The sequence below is a fragment of the Mus pahari genome, chromosome 17 (assembly GCF_900095145.1).
Source record: "Mus pahari chromosome 17, PAHARI_EIJ_v1.1, whole genome shotgun sequence".
NCBI classification, from domain to species: domain Eukaryota; kingdom Metazoa; phylum Chordata; class Mammalia; order Rodentia; family Muridae; genus Mus; species Mus pahari.
Window position 1 is genome coordinate 38,362,556 of NC_034606.1, and position 14,971 is coordinate 38,377,526.

Consider the following 14,971-nt stretch of genomic DNA (forward strand, 5'->3'; position numbering starts at 1 on the left):
ATTAAAAACAATGAATTTATGAAATTCCCAGGCAAATGGATAGAACTCAAAAATACCATCCTGAAGGAGGTAACCCAGTCACAAAAGAGCACACATGGTATGCACTCACTGATAAGTGGGTATTTGCCAAAAAGAAGCTCAGAATACCCACAATACAACTCACAGACCATATGAAACCTAAGAAGAAAAACCACACCAAAGTGTGGATGCTATAGGCCTACTCAGAAAGGGGAAGAAAATAATCTTGAGAAGTAGAGGGAGAGAGGGACCTAGGAGGGAGAGAGGAGGGGGAGGGAAAAGGATGGCCGATTCAGATATAGGAGGAGATGGGGGAGAAGTACAGAGTGTTAGGAACTTGAAAGGAGGTGTGTAGCAGCGGGGAAGGGAGAACTGGGAACAGCCTCTAGAAAGTCCCTGATGCCAGGGACTAAAGATGTTCCCAGGACCCAACAGGGAGGACATTAGCTGAAATACCCAACAAAAACGAGATAGAACCTGTAGAGACCATATCCAGTGGATAGGCACAGCCTCCAGCTGAGGGATGGGGCCACCCACTCACCTCAAAAATGTTAATCCAGAATTCCTCCTGTCAAAAGGAAATGCAGGGACAAAGAGACTGAAAAAAAGGCCATCTAGAGACTGCCCCACCTAGGGATCCATCCCATCTGCAGACACCATTGCTGATGTTAAGAAGTGCTTGCTGACAGGAGTCTGGTATAATCTGCCAGAGCCTGATCAATACAGATGTGGATGCATACAGCCAAACATCAGACTGAGCATAGAGACCCCAGTGGAGGAGTTAGGGGAAAGACTGAAAGAGCTGAAGGGATTTGCAACCCCATAGGAAGAAAAACAATTATCAACCAACCAGACCTCCCACAGCTCCCAGGAACGAAATCACCAAATCAAAGAATACACATGGGGGGACCCATAGCTCCAGCTGGATATGTAGCAGAGGATTGCCTTATCAGGCATCACTGGGAGGGGAGCCCCTTGGTCCTGTGGAGGCTTGATGACCCAGGGTAGGGGAATACTAGGGCGCTAAAGCAGGAGTAGGTAGGTGGGTGGTTGGCATCCTCATAGAGGCAGGGAGTAGGGGGTAGGGGGTAGGGGGTTTGTGGAAACTGGGAAGGGGGATAACACTTGAAATGCAAATAAATAAAATAACCAATAAAAAAAGATGAAGAAGAAGAAAAAAGACTGCCAAGAAAACAAACAGATGACAGCAAACACCCTGAAAGTGGGCAATACTGTCATACCTTCTGATGCTCATTGTGCAAGAAAGCAGGAGCTCTACAACATCTGCTTTCCTTTAACTGGAACACCAATCAAGTGCTCTCTGATCCAAAAAGACAGCATCTTAGTACCTGCTAGTCATGCAATACCAAGGTAGTAGTAGGACGACTAACACCAATGGCCTCTGATGGCTTCCTGAGTTGCAGCTTATGTCAGGACAAGTACTTCACTACAGCTTTAATCTTATGTTTTATAAACCATCTGAGACAATGTTAACTCCCACAGCAAGGGTAGCAACGATGGCCTGTGGTACAAGGCTAAGGTAACACAAAGACCTCAGTAACTGTTACTTTTTGATGTTGTGACTGTGAAGCTCACTACAGAGGTCAGACTGATGATATCAATACAAATGTTCTTTCTGATGGGCTCAGTGACAGACAGCAAACTCAAAACACATGCCTCACTACTCAGTGGATACATGCTCTTTACAACACAAGATACTGGGAAACTGCTTTCACTTACCACTTACATTCTCTTACTTTGTGTGAACAGGGATTGCTTAGAAACACATAGCAGTATCCAAAGGCTAAAATTTAGAACAAAACCTGGGGTGGGGGTGGGGAACCCTATTGGCACTACAACTCAAGTTCTGCTCACTTTGAAAACTGTCAATGTCAACCTATGCAGACCACACATACAGCCCCAAGCTTGTACACATACACAATTGACAGCAAGCTTACTGTTCAGATGCTGCTGTGTTAATGAACTACTAGTTTTTCAACCCCTAACTGAAAACCACCTTAACTTCCATCACTAACAAGATTATCAAATTAACAATGGTGCATTCACCATTCAAAAACAGGACTCTACACATCAGTGGCATTGGCATGGGGGAGGAGACATGACTACCAGGATACCACTTACCTAAGCTTTAAGCAAAAGAAGCTGCCACCCAATGATACCCTGAACATGAAGGTCAAAGAAGACAGAAGGAATCACTGCCAGGAGAATGACATGGAACAGCAGCTTTGGTAGAGCTTTAGACTGGAAATCTTGTTGACACGGGTTCCCAGTCATGTCCACTTTGTGAAAATGCACCAAACTGATCACCCAACATTCAACTCAGTGTTGGTATGTTTATTCTATCAATGAACCCAAAGGGTGCATAGAAGCTATGGTGCAAAGCTAGCCTGGTAGTTCTGCTTGTCTATTGCCCTCATTATCTACAAGGGACTTGAGGAACTGAATGTGAGCCAAGCACACTCACAGATGCTCTTTATTATGCACAGACACTTCATTCCAAGACGTCATTGCTAGGAAATGTTCATACTGAGCAGAAGCTCCAAAAGCTCTTTATTATGGTTCCTTGGCACAGGAAGGATTTTCCAATACAAATGTTTAATGCATATTATATCTGCCAGTCACAAACTAATAACAAAATGCTGGGGGCTTATGAGAATTTTTACTGACCATGTTAAAATACTGCCATTTAGGAACTGTTCATCCTTAACAGAAATGCCAAGAGCTAATCTCATTCTGCATCTGCATGAGTTCACCCTCGAGAGCACAGAAAAGGACACAGAGACAACTTCCTTGAACCTCAAGGACCCATTCAAGAAAGTGTGGCCAAGAATCTTTGCTAAGTAACAAACATCTGAAAGTGCCCTTTCTCACGGTTCAGTTGTGGATGCTGTAGTGATGCATCTCCTTAAAGGGTTCCTTAAAAGTAGTTAAGGGGACAAATTTGGGGATGTTTGAATTATTGGTGTGGCAATGGGCTACCTGCTTCTTTGGTAAAGAATTGGATGTAATATAAATGAAGCAAACCTCAATAACAGAACTCATTTAATTATTGTGACATGTTGCTCATGGAAAACCCAACAAGAAATTGTATTATAAAGTACACAGTACAAATGTCTTCTGTTGGCCATACTACAAATGTTCCAAAGGTGAAGTCCAACTCCACTGCAGTCACTGTGTACAAGACAGCCATGGCTACAGTAGAAGCACATGTGCACTGTGCTCCTGGTGGGAGGTGAGTATGACGATCCCTGTCCTCAAGGAGCCTCAGTCTAGTAGGGAGGAGACATACTAGACTGTGAGCTCCTCGAGGGCAGGAAAGCGCTCCATCATCTGTACTCCATACCCAGGACCCGAGCAGTCCAGCTGCAGCTGCCTGGAACATGGCTAACCCAAGAGAGCTACAAGGACTTGAAGGGCAGGCTGCAAAGCCAGAAGGGCCAGGACACAGAAGCCAAGAAAAATGGGAAGATTTTGCTAGTGGAAGAAGCATTTCATGTGTGTAGAGTCTGGCTTTGTTTAAGAGGTCAAGATATTCTCAGGCCCTAAATATATCCTTTCAGCTTTTGCCTGGACACAAAAGAAGTCAGTGGAAGGTGTTTGAGCAGCAGCAATACTTTCCTAGAAAGTCATACTAAACCAGTTACTGCCAGATATATGAGAAGGAGCCCGGGGCATTGGAGAAGCTGGCTTAGAGAAGGCACAGCTCCATTTCTTAGACAGTATGATGTACTGCAGGAAACTTACAATTGAAGTTTGAGGTTTCTAAGCAGAGCAAGCCCAAAGCTATAAATGGAGGGAGAGGCAGTGCCTAGGAGTGGGCCAGGCAGTGGGGAAGGGTACATACAGCACACAGAACTTAAGGCAGGGAAAATGGCCCATCTAACTATAGGTAGAATATCATGTCTATATGGAAAGGAGCTAGTCAGTAGTCAGGAGGCAGAAACATTAAGCTGGAAAAGTCAGCAAAGAAGTGAGTATAGGGAGGGTGATATATCTCCCACCAGAAAGAGGAAGATTTCAAGGTTAGGATCTGTCAAGATCAAAGGGGACTTGTGCAAAAAGAAACCAGCAAAACAAACATACCTGCTCAGCAAAGCAGCTCTAACAGTTACAACATAGATACGAAGCGGATAAAGACACAGCATTTCAGATGGAAGAAAACTCAAGAGGAAAAACTGGCTGTTGCAGGGATCCAAAAGCCTACCATGAGAAAAGCAATACAGAGCTGTGTGGCAGGGAAAAGAGCCATGCCCAGGGCTGAGAGTGGAGTGGTCTTATGGAAGTGGGTCTCACTGCACTAAATGACCACAGCTGCCACTGTCTCTTCAGTGGGACTATTGAGCTCTCTAGGTTGAGGCTACAAATGCACTTAGCAAACATTGCTCACTTTATAAACTGCCTACTTCTCCCATGGGGCCTGACCTCCTTGACACACTCCCACAAGAAGCCTCAGTCGAAGATAGCTCCTGAGGGCCTATAGAAGTGGCAGAGCAGTAGGCAGTTAGATGAGCAATCTTTTCTGCAACAGCTGTTGACGCTTTTGAAAACAATAAACAAAGAAGTAAACAAAGAAGTCAAGTTCAGGCAAGTCCCCTAAATTTGAGAGAAGATGGCAGCATATACAGAGCCAAAGTATTATCTGTTTCAGGATGCATATCCTGCAAATTATATTAAAACACAATCTTATCAAAGTGCTAGCTCAGTCCAAATCAACTCAACAAACTTTTTTTCTTCAGTCACCTGGTGCCCAGTCCTAACCCCAGCACTGAGCTGCAGAAATGAGTAGGACATGGTGACATCTATCAGGTAGAGTCATGCCAGGGACACAGACAAGCCAGCCTAAATCTTCTCAGATCCAGAATTAGGTACTGTACAGATGCTCCTTTGAGAGAATCGGCACAAATCTGGTTTCTGTGTGAGTTTCCAGAGGACTGGTAACTCCTTCAAGACCTAGTGCCTACCAGTGCCTGGCACAAAATTTCTGAATAAACAAGAGATGTAATAAATACAACAGCAGTAGTTTTCAAAAGGCACCAAAGTAACGCTCTCTCTTTGGGAGATGGGGTTAATGGGGTTTGCTGGAGGAGGGAACATCTTGGCTAGATTCTGAAGACTGAACAGGAGTTCATCAAATAGAAAAAAGAGACTGAGAATAAAGCATGTGAAAAAGGTCAAGAGGCACAACAGGAGAGTTAAACAGTCAGGTGTGGCGGGTGCACAAAATGTCATGGAGGACTTCTATGAGGTGAGATTGGAGATGTAAGCTGGGTCATTATAATGATAGGTCTGATCAAGCCTTCTACGTCAGAAGGTGGGAAAATGAATTAAGATCACATCAGAACTTCAGTAAGATCTAATTCACCGATAGCTCTAAAGTAACAAGATATACCAATCAAATTCCAAAGTATCTGTGTCCTAAAGAAGCAGGGCCACCTTAGATATGCTGACATAACCATCTCAGAACTATGACTGCAGAGGAGGAGAAGCAGCAAACCTGCCCCCACCCCAGGCCCTCGCCACCCGACTCCTACCTGAGCTGAGCTTTTAGTTCAGTAAACCTGGGCCGCCTGCTGGGGTCATAGGCCCAACATTTCGTCATAAGGCTGTAGAGGGTAGGAGGACAATTTGGAGGCATTGGTAATCTTTCCCCATTTTCAATTCGACCGATCACATCATTGTTCTTCACTCCTTGAAAAGGCTTCACGCCATGCATCAGTATCTCCCACATACACACACCTGTGGAGTGGGAACGAAAACAGTGCAGTGAGCTCAGCACCCAGAGAGAAAGGTCCAGGCTAAGGGACCAGACAGGCAGCTGGCAGGGCTGGGCAACTAGGCTAAAATATGGTGGCAAAACACAGGTGAATAGCAACAGCTAGTTCATGTGGCACCAAGAACATCAGAGTCAGAACTTCCTAGGTGGCTTATTTCTGGAAATTCTTTTTTTTTTTTTTTTTTNTATATTTATTTATTACATGTAAGTACACTAGCTGTCTTCAGACACTCCAGAAGATGGTGTCAGATTTTGATACAGATGGTTGTGAGCCACCATGTGGTTGCTGGGATTTGAACTCAGGACCTTTGGAAGAGCAATTGGTACTCTTAACCGCTGAGCCATCTCTCCAGCCCATTTCTGGAAATTCTTGATTAGCAAGTAGTCTACCAGCTACTGTATAATTGTCCCCAGCTTTAACTGGTACAAAAACAAACTACAGAAAACCAAAACCAAATCCCCAATGGCTTTTTGTACCTGCCCCACAACCAATGCAGGGCCATACTGATTTTAAATATAGTCACTAAGGCTTAACAAAACAAAACAAAATCCTATCATTTAAGTCTCAAGCTCAAGAAAGCTTGGATTCTTTTCCACCAAGGTACATAAGGGCATTATCATTTCATTTACACAACTTCCATCTCATCTAAAGACCATGACTGAACCTCAGAGGATGTACCCACTCTAACTCTGGGAATCAGGGATCTGTCTACCATCTTCTTATTCACCAAAGAATTCATCTTTCAAACAAATGAACAAATGTAACAGCACTATAGATACTAACAGTGGTGGCATGGGACAGGGAAGCAGCACAGTGGCATGGAGTGCAGGTGTCTCTCAGCATCCCATCAGGGCCACTCTGTATTCTGACCCTCCGTACCTCCTCGTGCCTTCTGGACAGGCCAGTTCTAAGGAGCTTTTCCTGTGTCTACTTATATGTATTTCTATCCTCAAGCACACATTTAAAAATAAGGTCCTGAGAGGAAGGTACAGACTGGGCAGAGTGAAGTTCGCCTCTAAGGAGGCAAACCATTTTATGTGTTTATTGGAACCAGATTCTCAAATTGGCCCCAAATTTAGTCCTATGAACTAAATTTGTATAGTCCCTGACAAAAATAGCTCACTGCTGAAGACAGAGCTCCCTGCTCCCTGGGAACCAGGACAGTATTATCAGCCATGGTACTACTGTAGCATGTCTCCAGGCACCTTTTTTGAAATTTACATGTCTCATCCTTAATTTCCAAAATGGTCTTACATTTCTTTAAATACTGTATTTTTAAAGTCTAATCTATGATGACACTGATTATAAATAGTAAACATTTATTTTATATGGCAAGATGGGAAAACAATGCCAGTGTAGCTATGAGATAATCTTTTCGTGCCATTTAGATTTTCTTACCAAAAAAACCTCTTTTAAAACAATCACACATCAGAGTAACAATAGAGCTTAAACTCAAGAAAAGTCCTCAGGAGACAGCAGGTACAACTGCACCAAAAGACGTCCTGATGATACCAACTATAAAATCTTAAGATATTCCAAAAATGTTAAAATATGCAGGAACGGGCATTTAGCCTATGAAGCACAGAGTCCCTGAGAAGATGAGCGAATATCTTGCCTTGTGGTTTACATGGCCAAGTCCACCTAGTACTTGTACTAACTGAACCCAGAGCCTTCAACCCTGCCTAAAAACTAAATGGATTAAAATTCACAGCATTCAGACAAAAGAAAAAGAATGCTTATTGGATATCTAAGGTTAATTTTACTTACAGAAGTTAAATAAACAATTATATTTCTGTTCTGAAGCAGTTTTAAATGTTACAGGGATGACTTTACTCATGACTACCCACAAGAGTCACGGGTTGAGTATCAGCGACAGAAGGAAAAGCAGAGTGTAGAGAGATACCTGCTATGTGAAACTTCCCAAAAGAGGGGACATTTTAGGTTAGATGGGGTTCAGCTGGAGAAGGAGTAAGAATTAGGCATTCCAGGCAGAAAGACCAACATCAGGTAAGACGGTTTTGGAGACAATAAGAGGAATCAGTTACTTTACAAGCACAGAAAGTGTTTAAGCAGCCACACTTTCAATACAATATAGTCAAAAGAGCAAGGGGGAAAGAAGTTGTGTAAAGACCAAGGCAAAGGAGATGAAGAGCCAGCTCCCAAGCCTGGAGACAGGCAGCTTCAGAATAAGACAGAGAACAAATACAAATGCTTTGGGCTAGCAGCAACTCACTGAGCCAGAAGAACCTACATGTTGGCAACAGTGGGAGAGAATGAAAGACAACAGAAAGAGGAAAACAAGCAGCTGCTCCTCCTTTGGGGAAGGCAGACAGAAAAGAGCAGGAACAGTGATGACAGGCCATACTGACCACAGACGCTGTCAGACCACAGCTTCTGACAAGAGATGGTCACTCTTAAGATGCTAACTTTTAGATGATGCTAGCTTTATTTTGTAGAGTACAGTGAAGTTTACTTATTAAAAAAAAAAAAAATACTCACCAAACATCCACACGTCACTAGCTGAGGTAAAACGTCGAAAATTGATTGACTCTGGAGCCATCCATTTAATAGGTAATTTTCCTTTGGAAGCTAGAAGATTAATTTTAGAAAATGAATTTTCTTTGTTAACTACCTGAGTAGTAACAAAGCTAGTCAAGATTTTCAGTATCAAAATAAAAGCATCAGCTCTGACCCATAGGTATCCGTTTCTTTGGAAGAATGACTCTCTTACTTGGTGCTTTGAAGTGTGAAAAGGTAAACTGGGGTAGAGACAGGAAACTTGGATGCTCTCCCCTTTCCATTTGAGGCAGAATCTGTGCATGTCAGGAAGAACACACAGCCCGTGATATGAGGCGTCATAGTATCCTGGAGCACATTCACCTGCAATTGGGATCCTTGCTCTACAACACCCCAGGTAAAGACTATACACTCCACTCCTGCTAGATCAGTTATGCTCTCCCAAGTTGACCCAGACACAAGCCCTGTGCTTTCAGCAAATACATATAAACATATTTGGTAGAGATTAACCTTAAATCCTCAAATGAATCATGCTTGGGGTTCTACTCTTTATAAACAAGGCTCAAACCCATGAAGTCACTTGCCTGGAGTTGCTTTGCTAACCGAAGCCAGAGTTATGCTCTGCCTCCCGCTCAAGTCCTCTGGCTCAGACAGACCTCAGATAGAAATGTAGAGCCTAGGAAAGCTCAAAGCTTTGATTGCCTCCCTGATTGCATACCCTGAGTGACTACAAAAATCATCCCAAGCGTTAACATGGAGTCATAAACTTTACCAAAGATGGGAACGAACATAGCTGGAATTGATGGAGACTCAAGATTGATTACATCTTCCTGATATGTGCAGAGCAGGAAGAAGCGATTGAATGATAAACAAATGTATCAAAGCAACCCTGAAAACTCCTTCCTACTAGGAGTGAGGCATAACCCCGTTAATGCTCCAGATGCTGAGTGGAACACACAGGACACTTTTCCTCAAGTGACTCTCATTCTTGAAGGCAGGCAAAGAAGCATAGTCAGATGTGGTACCGGGAGTAACAAACAAAGAACTGGTCAATTGCCCCACCATGTACAGAGGAGAAACACAGTGGGGAGCACGGGGAGGGAAGTATACAGAGCAGGCAGGAACAAGCATACACTCCTCTGTAAGCAGTAAGCCTCTCTGTAGACCTTCAATTCTGATCATTCTGATATGGTGTTTATATGGATTTTGTTAGCTGACTAGCTTCAATGTTCAAATGATGTGAAATTTTGGCCTTTATACAGAGGAACTTGGAATTTAGCTCTATAGTAAAATTTTAGGACCAGTGAAGATTTGTACTAGATAAGAAATGTATTTCAAGATAGTGAAAAATATAGATTAAAATCGCCAAACTATTTCTACACTTCATGAAGCGTCAGGTCTACTGGGAAAAGAACTCTGATCTGAACTGAAATGAGTTGGTATTAGTGAAGGCTGGGAATCAGACCAAGGCCTCCCATACAGTAAACAGGCAGCCCACCACTAAGCTGAATTAGCACTTGAGGTCTGGGGTGAAACTAGGTCTTACTTCTTTGTATCAATGCCCATGAAAAAACTGCTCTGTCATACCGGGAGCTGTGTGATCAGTTCCATACATTTTCACTTTCTTTTTTCTTTTCTTTCTTTCTTTTTTTTTTTTTTAAAGATTTACTTATTTATTATATGTAAATACACTGTACTGTCTTTAGATACTCCAGAATATCTCATTATAGATGGCTGTAAGCCACCATGTGGTTGCTGGGATTTGAACTTAGGACCTTCGGAAGAGCAGCCCGTGCTCTTAACCACTGAGCCATCTCTCCAGTGCCCTTTTCACTTTCATAAGCAACACATACTGTGTTTCCCCGTGTCTATTTCCCGACTGTACTGGCACTACTTTTCTTTTAGCAATTCTGACAAGTGTGTGGTAGTATCCTTGAGGGGCTTGAACTTGTATTTTCCTAGTGGTTAAGACCATGAACGACCTTTGTGAACTCATTTTTGTTCAGGATTAAATGCATCCTTTCTTTACATTTAAGAGCTCTCCCCACATTCTGGAGACGACCATTTGTCATTTATGTTCTTAGCAAACATTTTTCTCCTGCTTTGTTCCTTGTCATTCATCCTTTATAAAACAAACACAATTTCAGCATGATTGGATCTATCAATTTTATATTTTAATAAACTTTGCTTTTGGTGGCATGTTTAAGAGTCCCTGTTAAACTCAGATCTCAAAGAGTTATGTTATTTCTTCTAATTTTACATCTGTATATCTTATAACTAAGTCTTAGTCTGTTTTGAGTTATTTGAGGTGAGCTCTGGGTTGTGATTGTCAAGGCCAAACTTACTCTATTACACTGGTTTTGGATCTCAGTAAACACATCATGACATACTTCCTCAAAAAATGCATTAGAATCTTCATGTGTTGACGTATACTTGTAATTCTAGGATTTAGAAGACTAAAGCAGAAAGGTTACAAGTTTTGCGACTAGTCCAGGCTACAATAATGAGACCCTGTCAAAAACTCATTCTTCCCCTAAACAATCCAAGTATCAATGATTCAGAGCCCATTTCTAGTTGTTGCCCTGGTTTCTTACCTTTATAGTAAGTACTGTCTTCCATATAGCGAGATAATCCAAAGTCTCCTAATTTTACACAATCATTTGAAGACACCAGAACATTCCGAGCGGCAATGTCCCTGATGAAGAACAATTGGGAGGGATAGTAAGCACAGGTAAACCAGCCCATCGACTCAGCATTGTTACATACAGCTGTACAGTAGGTATTTTGAAAAACAGTTTATATACAATATGAAGAGATTCATACGTTGTTTCACTTCATATGTATTCCTTCTAGAGGACATTTATAAGAATGAGTTGATTATCCTTATGAATAATTGTGAAATGTATTCTCAAACCCTGAAAATACTCATCACCTCAATAAACTCACACAGTGACAAGCAGTGATACTTGGTCAGTATAACTCTCCAGAGTTCTCTGTAATCACTTGTTCAGAATAACTTTTACAATTCAGTCTGCTATAATATTAGACATCAAAATAGTAACTCAGCCATGATCCTTAGAACTTAGGAACTTTCATTTGTGTTCCAACCCAGAGCTGCGAATTCTAAGTGATATTCTTTTTTTTTTCCTTTTTTTTTTTCCCCTTCATCTAAGTGATATTCTAAAGAATGAAAATTATGTAACTTTACAACATTTAGATATTCTGCAAAGTCCCAGGTATTATCTGCTTTGGGGCCATTTCAATGCATTTACTGTTCCACAAGAACAGGCTCTGGCCGGGCAGTGGTGGCACAAGCCTTTAATCCTGGCACTTGGGAGACAGAGGTAGTCCGGTTTCTGAGTTCGAGGCCAGCCTGGACTACAAAGTGAGTTCTAGGACAGCAGGGCTATACAGAGCAACCCTGTCTTGAAAAACCAGAAACAAACAAACAAACAAACAAACAAAACAACCAAAAACCAACCAACCAAACAAACAAAAGAACAGGCTCTGGATTAATGTTTGGGGAAGGAACATACATCTTGAAAGCATCATACAAGAAAAGGAGCAGAAGGAGCACTTCCAGGGGCAGGTTGAGACAGCCTCACTGCAGCCCAGGCTGGCCTAGGATCCATGCAACTCCTCTAGCATCAACCCCTCAGATACTGGGATTAATGTTGTGAGCCTCCATGGATGGTTTATGACAACAATCTTTTGTCTGTTAACATGCCATGAATATTCCCTCTCAAGGGACATAATGTACCTGACAACCCTGCCCCACCTTTGGAGACAGAGCCTAACTATGTAGATCAGGCTGGCCTGGAACTCACAGAGATCTACCTGTTTCTGCCTCCCAAATTCTGGGATTAACAGCATGCTGCACCATGACTGGCTCAATGCCCGACTTTTTAATGAATGAACAGTAGACTCAATTGATACACAAGTATTTGTGTACAGTCTGCAGAGAGTAACTTCTTTCCTTGTTTCTCCCTGTAAAAGGTTTAATGCTGAAACGTCCTCCCACTGGCAGATGTGTTTTAACACCTGGTTCCCAGCTAATGCTGCCTTGTTTTGGGAGCTTGCAGTACTGTTTGGAGATGGGACCTAAGTGGAAAAGGAGGTCACTAGGACAGGCTGTGGTTGATTGGTTCCAGGCTACTTCCTGATGCTACAGACAGAGCTACTTCCACTACCATTCCTTTCCTACAATCATGGCCAGATCCCTTGAAACCACAAACCAAAATAAATCCTTTCTTCCTGCAGTTATTTCTGTTAGCGATAAGAAAAGCTAATATACTTGTATACTGTTTATCCATTATTAGAAGGCAATGAAACAGCTTCACAAATGTCTTACCTGTGAACAAATCTTTTGCTTTCCAGATACGCGAGTGCTGTACTAAGCTGATAGGCATATAAGATCAAAGATGCCAGATCCAAGCTGTATTTTCTTACTTGCAAAAATGACCTCAGCTTTTGAAACAACGGCCAAGACAAAAAAGAGAATTAGAGACAAGAGTACAGATATTAACAGCACAAAAGATACACTCAACATTACTGTGAAGGTTCCCAAATACATCTTTGTTTTATGTATTTATTTTTTGAGACAAAATCTTGCTATGTAACTCTGGCTGGCCTCCAACACATAGTGATCTGTCTGCCTTTGCCTCCTGAGCCCGAGGAGAGGGTTAAAGGCATGTATCACCATGCCCACTTCTCCAAAAGGAGTTTAAATTGTACTATACTTTAGTTCTTCTTTGATAAAAGTATAAAAGAACAAACAATTATTATTTATTTAAAATTCTTTTAAAAATTAGAATCTCTGAGCTGGAGAGATGGCTCAGCAGTTTAGAGCACTGACTACTCTTCTAGAGGTCCTGAGTTCAATTTCCAGCAACCACATGGTGGCTCACAACCATCTGTAATGTGATCCAATGCCCTCTTCCAGTATGTCTGACAACAGCTACAATGCACTCATATGCATAAAATAAATAAATAAATCTTTTGAAAAATTAGAATTTTTATGACTACAAATTTCTAAAACATGCAAAAAATAGGCCTGAGGAAAAGAAAAAAGGCTGCTGTAAAGCACTGCTAGACAGTAGTGCCCAGCAAACCACAGAACAGTTGCTCCTTCAGGCCCAGCACCCAGCACCCAGCACACTCCATCCATCCCTGCTGTGCTTTACTATGCTTTCAGGGACTGTTTGAGGATAAGACAGAAGAAGAAGGAAGAGTCCACTTTCTTTTCTCATCCATGGTTTAGATGTAGAAACCTAGAGTGGTCACACACTGGGTGTTTCTCCCACTGAGCTGACCAGTCTTATCACTGAACCATTCATTCAGCTAGATGCTTATATGGAGTTTTATCATGAACACCCAATTTCTCCCAAAAAAAAATGTAAATAAAAGAGAAGCATTTAGCAAGAGTATTTAGCAAACTCCTCAAAAGCAAAAGCACAATAAAACAACAAACCTGTAAATCCAAACCACCCATCACCCTCCAGCTGATGTGGGACATGGACAGAGGGAGGAGAGGGGGATGGTGTAAAGGGAGTGCTGGCCACCTCCCTGCCCAGCTGAGAGTCTGACTCAGTAGCCTGGGTGGATCTCAGGTTCTGCTTCTCTAGCAAGCTTCCATCCCACCTTGTTCTAGGTAGAGGTGATGACTGATTAGTTTCCACGTTTTGGAGAATGTCAAACAGGACCAATGACACTCTGTTACTCATAGTTTTCAAAGAAACTGAGTAATGGGTTAGTCTGAAAGTCTACACATAAACTCTCAGAAGGATTAAGAAGCTGTTTGGATTTACCACTGCTTCCCCATCCTCAGATCACTGGCCTAGTTCTTTAGGCAGAGGCACACGAGGAAAATTCTCTGGGCATCTGTAGTCACCTCTTTCAATCATACACCTAGATGGACAGGAAACTGCTGCCAGGGCTGAGGAGGGGGACTATCTTGGAATGTAATGGTGATTTTATTTCATTTTATTCTGAAGATGGGAGTCTTATCCTGTATTGTCCAGATTGTCCTCAAATTCCTGGGGTCAAATGATCAATCCTCTTCAGTCTCACAAAAAAATCTATCATGCCCAGCTCAAATGATGAAGACATTTATACCACAGCTTCTGAATGAAAAGCATACATAATACTTGGGGATGTCACCAGTGTACTTGTGTTATGCAAGTGAGGGTTCTCATACAGCAGCTCTAAGTCTGTTGCCACCAATGGCTGATCAGCCTGGGGTCTTTTTACCTCTCCAAGTGTGCACAACTCCATGATTATCCAGACAGGGTTCTCTGTAATGACTCCAATCAGCTTCACGATGTGAGGATGGTCAAACTGACGCATTGTTACTGGGGGAAAAGTGGTCTCCCATTAATCTCTTTAAGCCTTTTCAGTTTCTTTAAACTACTGCAATTCATACACAAGGCTGAAAGCATAAAAACTTTGTGCTCAATGCCACAGGTCAATCCTGACTGGATGTGGGTGAAAGCTGGCACAACAAGTAACAGGGCACCATGAGGACACCAGATACAACCCATTCTAGAGAGAAAATAAGGTAGAAAAGGGGGCCCTAGAGCTATCCACCAGCAATCACAGGGACTTCCATCTTGAAGATAAATAGTGCCAACAACTATTGTTCT

At 42.2% G+C, this 14,971-nt stretch overlaps 1 protein-coding gene across 16 annotated transcripts in view; it reads right to left on the bottom strand.

The window, feature by feature from the left end:
* Ptk2 (protein tyrosine kinase 2) overlaps nt 1-14,971 on the bottom strand; it is a 203,730-nt gene that overhangs the window by 40,669 nt on the left and 148,090 nt on the right. For all 16 annotated transcript variants that reach the window (XM_021216199.2, XM_029548063.1, XM_021216196.2 and 13 more), the window contains 5 exons: nt 14,580-14,680; nt 12,682-12,797; nt 10,925-11,025; nt 8,313-8,402; nt 5,571-5,775 (listed from right to left, as the gene is read on the bottom strand). In XM_021216199.2, the coding sequence (XP_021071858.1) occupies nt 5,571-5,775; nt 8,313-8,402; nt 10,925-11,025; nt 12,682-12,797; nt 14,580-14,680 (613 nt within the window). The remainder of the gene's footprint in view (nt 1-5,570; nt 5,776-8,312; nt 8,403-10,924; nt 11,026-12,681; nt 12,798-14,579; nt 14,681-14,971) is intronic.